Consider the following 10,742-nt stretch of genomic DNA (forward strand, 5'->3'; position numbering starts at 1 on the left):
TGCTGGTCTTTCTCCTTGTCGCTAGAGCCCAGGCTTTTTAATAGCTGTCAATTCTATTTTTTGCTATAATTTCATCTGCTTCGAGGTTGTTGTCATGTAATCCTTTAAATTATGGGGCTGTGAGAAATTAGCTAGATAGAGGAATGCTTGTCTTTGTATCTGAGCGTGCTGAACATGTCTCTAGATGCGTGGTGGGCAACCCTGCAGCCCACGCCCACTTCCTGCAGCTCCCAGTGGCTGGGAATGGTGAACTGTCTGCAGCCACTGGGAGCTGCAGGAAGCCAATCAAATGTAAACAAAGTGTGTGGCAGCCCACCAGCGGATTACCCTGACGGGCCCCGTACACCCCGCGGGCCGCAAGTTGCCCACCACTGCTCTAGATTATGATGGGTACCATATAAATGCCCTTTAAAACCTGTAAAATTGTTTGTACAGTTTTGTATCTTCCCAAACTAAATAGTAATCCTCTTTGTTTTGGTGTGTGTGTCACAACTTTGCAAAAGTACAACAGTATAATCAATCTATTAAGAACTCAACTGACCAGCTCCTGAGAAATGGTATATTTCTGTGCTTCTGCCATGCTTGAAAATGCATGCTCATGTTTTAGACATAATATCGTACCCTATCCTATAACCTGAATAGGGTAAGTCAGTGTTAGTAGAATGGACAAGCTGATTGCTACTTAAACTAGATGCTTGAAGTCAGGCTTTCTTGGTGCAAAATTCAAAATTTATTATTCAGGATGCTGATCACCGTTAAGAGTTAGAGGGTTTTGTGTGGTGGTCGACTGTTTCCGTATATTGTACTTTACTGATACAGTGTTAGAGGTCATCTGATTTTTCTCAAAGTAACAAAAAATCTGATACCTTTGTAATGTCTACCAAAAGGGCTTTCAGCCCTCTGTGTACATGCATTATTTTAGACTGTAATAGAATAACCTTTTTTGCTCTGAGTGTGGTGGAGAATGTAGCACAGATGAGTTCAAATTGCATTTCAGAAGCTTTGCTACATGTTAAATTCACAGAAAGGACTCCTACAAAAGCAATTTATTTTCAAGCAATTCCCCCTGCTGCTCAGAATGGTACACAAATGCCTAATTGCTGAGAGTTGCACATATGCTTAAGACTGTTTAAAATGTTGTACCTCACAATGGATTGTAAAAACTGAGGTGTTTAAGATCTCAGATTCAAATACTGCTGGTTGAAGAGTAATTAATAAACTCCTAATCTCTCAAGTAACTTTAAGACAATTTAGCCTTTGTTAAAAATGTCTGAGCCTGAAGTAAAGTTCCCCAGGATTGCATTGACTGATTTGTGCCGATCCTGACCTGCACAGACCATCCCAAGGGGTCTGTCCATGCTACACAGTTAAGCACCTATATTACAATGGGTTTTATTGCCAATGTGGTGGATAGGAAAACGTGTTTCTTTACACAATTTCTAAGCATGCTAGCAATAAAACTGTTACAATGGGATGCCCTCTAACCATGGAAAATATGCAGCTGGGCCTTGTTCTTGTAGCATGGATGTGCGTGAGCATGAGGGGACAATTCAGTTTCCATGTTTAAGCAATTCCTGCTGTATCTACGAAGGAAGATACCAATTAACTTCCATGGAAATGGTGAATGACTGCCCATTAGAACTGGGCCTGCTCCCAAAAATGAATTTAGTAAAGGCAGTCATGTCTTCAAGCCAGTGATCTGTCAGAATGCTTCATTTCCCATTACTAATCTAGGCTACACTCCAAATTTAAACTCATTTTAGTGTTTGCTTCTATTTCATATTATGTAAACAACTCCGTGCAGATTTATTTCCAACTTTTTTTCTTAGGTTGCTCTGCTGGACATAGATATTTGTGGACCATCAATCCCTAAAATAATGGGTATAGAGGGAGAAGAGGTATGATTGTTATTGTTTTAAAAACAGTAAGAATAAATTGTCTCAAGTGGCCTAATAGGTTATTTACTGGGAGCTCTCCTTGACTGTTTGTATATTTAGGGCTTGTTTAAAATACGTGGAAATGCTTACATGATAAAAAGCAAGCTGAGCCCCTCCAAATTCAGTACAGCTTGGCTAGCTTGTACAAATGAGTTGCATGCTTCAAGTAAACAGTTAATGCCAGGATAAAATGAACTTTATTGCTTGTGAAGACAATAATACTGCAGAATCATCACTTTGTACAAAATTCTGAATTTTTAGTGATATGCAACCTTATTATAGCTCTTTTTTTTTATTTTTTTGAGACGTATAAGCACACTGTGTTTTGATACTAATCACTTAGACACCATTAGTGTTAGCAAGGTTCGCCTTTGTTTCCTTAAAGACTAGCTAATTGGCATAGGAGAAAGACACTTAACATTCTGAATGGGGACTTTACTTGTAAACATTGCTTATAGGTAATGTACTGTTTGTATTAGAAAGAGATTTGACCCGCCTTTGCCAAGCAATTAGCAGCCTCTAAGACATTTATCTATGATCAGGCTGACATATTATTAGGAAAGTAATGCCATTGGTATAAGGAAGCATTGGTTCTGAGAGCAATTTGTATATACTTGTGTTTCTCTGGAGTTGGTTGCCAGTGCCCTTTCTGGTTTTGTTGTATTTTATGACAAAACCTTCTCTACATAGCAAATGTTTAGCAGGTATCCCTATACTTACAGGCAGGGGTTAACAGCCTCAGACTCTTCCCTTCCTTCAAATATTTCTGTCCTTCAGGGTTAACTTTTCTGCAGCAAGGGTATGAGGGCTGTATTGCAAACTGTTAGGCAGCATGTTTGCTGCAATGGCCATTTGAGCAACATTGACAGAATTCACTGTTTGCTGACTAATTCAGGAACTCTGCCTTTTTGCAGTTTCTGATATGGACATTTGACTCTTTCAATACAGTTAACACATTTTTTGGCATCTGATTTGAAATGTAGCATTACAGTGTAGCTTATATTTTACATGCTTTGTGTATATACTGCATATGTGGGTTTTTAAAACATTGCTTTTATCCTCAGGTTCACTGGAGTGGTTCTGGATGGTCTCCGGTGGTAAGTTAGTGAGGTAGTTTTTATTTATTTATTTATTTATTTATTTTAAAGAATACATTTTACGGGGCCTATTCCAGATAGAAACTAGAACTATTTTCTCCCCACCACTCAGTCTTTTCCATATACGGACATCCTGCTTCTTAAAGACGCACTACAGGTTAAAAGTCAGAGCTTAACAAAAATTCCTTCTGTTACTAGCATCACAGTGGGTTATTATAACTGAATATTTTAAAACAAAGTAAAGTTTCGCTTTTTCAACTGTTTCCTTTTGCACTTATTTTGGTTTGGGCAGTGAAAATAGACTAGTTGGTTTCATTATTTCTGGTTCTCATGCATTTTTGCACAATACTTCACTTTCAATTATTATAAAACTGCAGATAATTAAATCCCAAGGGATAACATAAGTGATGTTCTTAACAAAATGCATGGAACTATTTCAGATTTTGTTCAAACTTTTTTACATGCCACCACAGAAATACTTTTCTGAATCTGAGAAAGGGAAATAATTTATCCACATGCCTTCTCAATAGTGAATCTGTGAAGATTATTGCACTAATTGGCATTATTAGTTTGTAAAAGGCTCTTTAAAATGTAAATGCAGTCAAACTGTTGTACAGAAATCATGCAGCCTTTGACTGATTGAAAAAATGAAGTATCCTTACTTTTCCTCCAACATCCATTTTCTTAAACTGTTTGCTCCATTTAAGAACTGGTAAGGATGTTATTTTGTCAAGTAAATTTCTTTCTGGGCTATTTTAATAGTATGCTTCCTCTTTTCTAGTATGCTGAAGAAAACTTAAGTGTCATGTCTGTGGGGTTCTTGCTCAGTGGTACTGATGATGCTGTTATCTGGAAAGGAACCCCCCCCCACCCCAAATGGTCTGTAGCTCAAGTATTTTCATTGTTGTTGATTGTTGCATCGGGGAGCATAAACTATTGCAATGTAGACAGTGCTTCCTTTTTTCCATATAAAACTTGATTTGTTGAAAAGCAGTTATTCTGAGCATTTCCTTCCACTATAGGATGGTTCTTATATTGAACTGAGCTCTCTAACATAATCAGAACAACTTGGTTAAGATTGGCTCAATGGAAACTAAGGAGTCTATATTTGATAAAATATTATTGCATGCATACTACTGATTAAAATGTATATTTTATACTTTTTCACACTTGGGCATATATCTATAGTTTACTGCCCAGTGTTAACACAGGTCTAATGAACTTTCTAAACAGGCATTGATATTGATCACATTTTAAAAAAGATTCCTAAATTGATTGCATATCTGAAATAAATCTCAGTAGTCAACATCATAATTTTCAAGTTACCTGATGTTCAGGTTTTTTTTTTTTTTTAATGAATATAGGTGGCAAAACTGTCTTATTTGGTTAATAATTCAACCTTTTAAATGTATACTGTTTGTTTTAATATCCTTTTGTGCATAAAAGAAAACTGAAAGGAAGCAGACCATTTGATTATGGCAATAGACAATATTCTTTTGAGCCAGTTTTGCTGATGAACTTATGTAGTAAAACTGCTTATACTTTTTTCAGAACTTAACGTGTGATCTCCATGTTATTGTAGATTTCAAATTACTATGTTTTAGCCCTTTCGGTCTCACATCCCATGCTTTCTGCTTACATTTTCTGCTGTACCTAACTTTTGATTGATAAAACTCGATTCAAGTTTGACAGTGCATAAGTTAAAATATAGACAAATTTGAGTAGAATGCTCTGTTGGAAGTATAACTTAAGGTGCAGATCTTTCTGAACAGTGATTCTGTACTGATATTGTGAGAGTCCAGGATTGTTGTATCCAAAACCTTCTATATTTAAAATGATCAACTGAAAAGCTGGTGACTTCTAAGTACCAGCCTTGCAAATGATGGGATCTGAGAGTAAAACTGAATTCTTTATTTTATGGCATCACTACCAGTAATGAAACTTCTGCAGGCAAAATTATGGCTTCAGTGATATCTTTTATCGCTTGCCATAGATGGAGTTTTACAACTGAATGGAACTTGCTAAATAATTCCAATACATGGGAAGTAATAGAATCCACCTCACTCATCTGTGTTGGCTCTGTACTGTTAACAGGAGTAAAAATATATATTTGCTGAAGTCAGACACAGAGCAGGTATTTTGAGTGAGACGGTACCATTTTACATACTCTCCTTGCGGAATAGACCCATGCTTTGAGGTTGAGTGTGGCTGCAGTCGTATTTCGGGTAATCTTTTAGCATAGATTCTCAAAGTGCCTTTGAGACATTTTGAATAACAGATCAAATTCTGAATGTCTCACTCAAGCTTTTGGATCCTTTAAGTTTACAGTGGAGATTGAGGAAACTGTGCACACGTGCTATTTTCTAGCTTGTATGTTTCTAAATTTCAAATTTGTTGTTCATCTTGCATTTGATTTTAGGAATGATCAAACAATTTCTTTGTGATGTGCAGTGGGGTGAAATTGACTACCTTATTGTGGATACACCTCCAGGTACTTCAGATGAACATTTATCTATTGTGCATATCTAAGTTCCGCATACATAGATGTTGCAGTTATAATCACTACCCCTCAGGTAAGAGAAGTACTGCTACAAATGTAATACCAGTTAAATCAAATCTTTGCTTTGGAACACTTAGGAACTTTACAGAAATGACCATGTCAATCAACTATAGCATGTAGGCACAAAGGAATGTCTCTCCACAGAAGGAAATGATTTAACTCAGCCAATTGTCTTCAGAATCTTCTTCTTGCCATTTGGGACCCATGCCCAGTGTGACCCATTCATCACAACCAAATTATTGGATGCTGATCCGTAGAGAACAAATAATTTTCTCATTTAAATGACACTATGTTGAACTTGTATACAGCTCTATGGCATGTTATAGATTTCAGAGTCCTTTGCCTTCAGGACCTTGCAATACTGTTGACGTACAGGTGGTGTTAGGAGGGAGGTAAGGAGTGATAACATTAGACAGCAGGACAATACTAGTGATGTTGGAATGGGGGAGAATCATGGTGAGCTTTTTTAATTTTTATTTTTTAAGGAAACTAGAACCTCTGTGAGGTGTGTATAATGTGTCTTTTGGGGGGGGGCGGCAGGGGGTTGTTGTTGTTTTTGTTTTGGAGTCAGGCACCAGAGCTGAGATTAGTGGCAGAAGTCTAGCTAAATCAAAGGTACATTCTTGGTGGGTAATTTGAAGGAAGGGGAGAAGAGGCCAATTGTGCAGGAAGAGGCAGTTTTACAGGAGTAGGAGCAACAAGAAAATGTCCAGAGGCACAAGTGGCAGGAAACAAGTGGAATACTGAGTAGGGAGCAGAATGCAAGGTATGTGGTAGGAGGGAGTAGAAGGAAATGAGGTCAGGCATGTGCATGAGAAGGGTGAGGATTAGGGAGTGGTGTTAGAATTTACTTTGGAAAGAGTGAGTAAACCCGTTCCTGCACATCTTCCTCAACACCTTCACCAGATTAGTTTTTTGATGTATTTCTGTAAACTAACAGTAGATGCAAAAGTAATATTTGCATAATCCGTTCTATTTAAATAATACTTGTCACTGAATATAAGACATGAATGCAGGTGATATGCATAAAGATGGTTGATCCCATGCCAGAATTGTTGGACAGATTTAAAGATGTTGGAAGCTAAGTTGGTTGAATAAAGATCTAAAAAGCTTGATAATCTTTGGGCAGTCTCAAAACAGAAGATACCTTAACTGAGTAAACCAGACAATAGGTTATATGTTTAATCTGATGGTGGAAAACATGCTCAGAATGTGAAGAGATGTCAGCAAGAATTCAGTAAGCACTCTTGTAACAATTGCTTGAAAGATTTCTGGACGAGGAAAACTTGCTTTGTAGGGGAAACCCATAGATGGAAAAAGTCCAGTACATGTGGACTGACAAAGTAACACTTGCCTTTGATAGGAAATATCACTTCAGGACATTTGAAAGGAGATCAACTTCTGTCATAAGGTGAAACTGCCAATCATAGGTGGTGTTAAAAATATGAGTGGCTTTGTATGCCCAAAATGTAAGGTAAGACTATCTAAAAATATTTTAACTCCGTCTTAATATACACACTCCAAATGTATATATGTTTTGTGTTGACCATGAAGGAAGGGGAAGGATTTACTTATCATGGCACAAACTTGCTTGATCTCCTGAGTAGAGCCATTCATTAAAAAAATCCTTTTTGGAGTAGTACAGGAAAAAATCCTGTTTTTGTTGGTGGAAACAGCATCAAGCTCTTTATACATGTACTGTTGTCCTTAGATAGTCACGAAAGGTGCTTTCCTGAGGCCAAGGACTACTTTTGTAGGTTCTTTTAAGGAGCCAGGACATTGAATAAAAATAGCAAATTTGAAATGGAGGCTTCAGCTACACAGCGGGATGTTACACGTTAGACATCTATATTTGAATGATAAACACAGATCTTAAAGTAGGTCTAACAACTCTGTCTTAAATGCTCCTATTAAGAGGAGCCACTGGCTGGCATCTCTGAATCGATGATGTGGGCTGTTGCAGCTTCTGTGATGTAGGAAACTTCTGAAGTGCTGTGTGTTCAAGCACTACTGCATCCTCCCTTCTTGTTTATTTTGCTTCTAAAAGCTTACACAAGCATTTAGATGTTTCTGCATTACTAACCATTTCCTTTAGATGTTGAACTCCTGATAACCCTATTACATAAGTGAGCTACACGTACTGCTTTTGCTTCAGAACTTCCTTGGCATTTTCACCTCGTGAAAGTACAAACTGGGAGCATGATGGAATGAGGTGTAGCTACACTGTGTACCTTAATCATTTTCTAAAAACATTCCCATGCCTGATTGTATGTTCCAGTCATGATAAACATGGAGTGTGAGGATTGGGCTAGGAAGGGAACAAGATGACATGTTACTGACCCAGTCAGAGAAGAACTGAAGGATGGTAGTGCATTAGTCTGCATGTTTGAATGGTCATTATCAGCTGGTCTTGGGAATGTGGGTCCATGGGTTTCCGGTGAGCTCCTTGGCATCAACCGATTACCCATCTGAACACATCCTCAGAGCAATATGAGTGCTTGAACAATCAGACATAATCGTCAGTCTCTGCTCAGGAGTCCCAGGTCTTGGAAAGAATTAGGTTTTTGCAGGTCAGAATTAAAGAATATTCATACCTTTTGGCTGGCCACACAGTCTGCTGTCAAATCCCTCACTCTTGTAAATTTAAATTCTAACCCACAGTTTTAAAATTAGGATTGTGTATATACCACAATAAATATCTTGGAGGAATAGTAACCTAAACTAGACGACTAGAGGAAAAATGTATTAGAAATGGTACTTGTGATTTATATATGCACCTAAAATGCTCTTAATGGGCAGAAATGATTTGTGTGAAAGCTTAGGTCAAATGTTTTAATTGTGTAGACCTCCAATGTACTTAGTGATAGTATGCCAGCAAACTACCATACACAGCCTTCAGAAGCCCACAATATATGGTCGTTTTAATCGGGATTTCAATTAATGATGTTTGGAAAATACCACTAAACAAAGCTGAAGAAATGTCATTCTCAAAATGATCTTTTCTGGAGTTGTCTTGTATTACTTGTCCTTTTTTAAAAATTATTATTACAGATTGAATCTCAAATCTTTCCTCCAACAGCTGGAGGAGCAAAGATGATGTGCCAAAATTTAAATATTTCTCTCCTGGGTAAAGTGCCCCTAGATCCTCAAATAGGGAAGGTTGGCAAATTACATAATAAAAAGCAACAATGTGCTTGCCATTACTTTAGGGTTATTTTTGGCATATCAACTATGTGTTAGACTTATTCACTGTGATAAACACAGAACACAGTGTTCAATAGCTGACTCTTTTAGAATGAAAAGTCCTGTAAATATAGTTTGTGGAACTGTGATAATATGGTTTGGTCTGAAATAAGTAAAATGATGAGAGAACTTCCTACTTAGGTTTAAATAGTAATCATGTCAGCCTTTCACCCTTATTAACATGACTAATTTAGAGTGTGCCATTTTTTTAAAAAAACGCTCCTTTGCAATTGTAGACTGGATTAAACCATACCACAAGGAAGTCTAAAATCTTGTAACATCAAGTTTTGATATAGTTAAAACTAGAACTTCTATAACAACTGAAAAAATGCTAGTTGTATGAATTTAGTTGGATTTTTTCAGTGGATAATTAGCTATACGAAAAGCAAAGAGCTAGTATGCAAAGAACCAAGTTACCAGTAGATAATATACGCTAATCTACACTGTATCGAGTGTAAAGCAAGACCATCTTGGTGCTACTCTTCACAGAATTAAGGAACAGCATCCCATGTAGATGGAAGGATGGTATAGACAGGGCATGTGCATAGACTTCTAAATCTAGGAAAACCTAGGACCTCAATCTGAAAAACTACATTGTTCTGCTACTTAGTTCTAATAGCTATCTATAAGAAAATAGCTACCGTGCTTTATTTATATGTTACTGACACAGGAAGAACACAAGTCCTTGGTTCACTGGACTGGTACAGCAATTTTGGGGAGGTAAATTTCAGGCAATTTTTTTTTTTTGTTTTGTTTTGTTTTCCTGCATCACAAGGGTTGTAGCTTATTTTTTTTATTTTTTAGGGAAAAGTTGTGATAAAGGCCAATCTTTTTGGTCTGAAATACCTGAGTCCCCAGCTACTTCATCTTACAGGAATATCATCCAAAGTAAGTATGTCGTGTTTAAAAGGCTGATCTGTGAATTACTTGTCTGAGCAATTAATTTCTAAAATATGCTATGAAGGCATCAACAGCATAATTTTGGCAGAATGTACAGTATAAGAATCATGAAATTTGCACCATTTGTTATCTCTTTATTTGTCTCAGAGAATTACTTCAGCCACTTATATTTTAAACAATTAAATTCTGTTAAAATGATAGCTATTTAACTCCAGGTAACTAAAATAAGTGGGTCTTCTATGGCTTATTTTGACCTTCATTGAGTTCCAGCAAATACATCATGTACTCTTATTGACAAAATAAAATAGTTTTGCTAACTTTCTATGAACAGGCATTTCTTAAATGGAATTTGGTAGCTAACCAGTGAATGAAGTTTTTAATATGTCACTCTTACACTTCTCGAAGAGCAAATGTACAAAATGCAGAAAGACCCATTTTTCTTTTACTATATGAATACTAAGAGGCATGTTGAGATATTCTTTAAACCAAATATAAGTTAGGGTAATATGATAGATAAAATGTTGTGACTTATGCCCACAGCAGGCAATAGATCCATACAGTGATTAACAATAGATCCATACAGTGATTAACAAAAGTAAGTTCACTACTACCTTGTTTTTGCCTCTTTGAAGGGATTCAAGAATATTGTGGCCTACACCACTCACAAGAAAAATTATCTAACCAAGGAATGGAATAAATGTGCAGTTAATTACAAGAAAGCAACTATTGTGTCCTGAATTGATAAAAAGAATGTAAAGACTTGTACTCCTTTTCTGTATTACAAATAAATAACTTTTAAGTTAATGTCCTTGCTTTAATTACCTGTTCTTATTGTGTGCAATCACCATAATATCTGAACACCAGCTAGTCCATCTGCTGTCTCAAAGCTTTATTATAAGTTTATAGAAATAAGTCACTTACTGCATGTAGATTTCACCTCTGATGCACTATTTTGTGATACCTGAAATCTTGCATATGTCATTAGTGAAATAATCTCCAAAGATG

The 10,742-nt window shown here is 36.7% G+C and overlaps 1 protein-coding gene across 1 annotated transcript; it reads left to right on the forward strand.

Moving 5' to 3' along the window:
* Positions 1-2,528: 2,528 nt before the first annotated feature.
* NUBP1 (nucleotide binding protein 1) lies at positions 2,529-10,730 on the forward strand. The gene is made up of 5 exons (XM_039492960.1): positions 2,529-2,641; positions 3,002-3,034; positions 5,454-5,525; positions 9,642-9,725; positions 10,370-10,730. The coding sequence occupies exons 1-5, from the start codon at positions 2,605-2,607 to the stop codon at positions 10,432-10,434; spliced, it is 291 nt and encodes a 96-aa protein (XP_039348894.1). The 5' UTR covers positions 2,529-2,604; the 3' UTR covers positions 10,435-10,730.
* Positions 10,731-10,742: the final 12 nt, after the last annotated feature.

This window comes from Mauremys reevesii, linkage group 10 (genome assembly GCF_016161935.1).
Source record: "Mauremys reevesii isolate NIE-2019 linkage group 10, ASM1616193v1, whole genome shotgun sequence".
In the NCBI taxonomy this organism is placed as follows: Eukaryota; Metazoa; Chordata; order Testudines; family Geoemydidae; genus Mauremys; species Mauremys reevesii.

Bases quoted from the DNA above. Each gene is read 5' to 3' on its own strand.
- NUBP1 (XM_039492960.1), top strand. From the start codon at position 2,605: ATGACAAAACCTTCTCTACATAGCAAATGTTTAGCAG. The intron at 2,642-3,001 runs GTATCCCTATAC...TTTTATCCTCAG, and splicing joins ACATAGCAAATGTTTAGCAG to GTTCACTGGAGTGGTTCTGG. The intron at 5,526-9,641 runs GTACTTCAGATG...TTTATTTTTTAG, and splicing joins TATTGTGGATACACCTCCAG to GGAAAAGTTGTGATAAAGGC.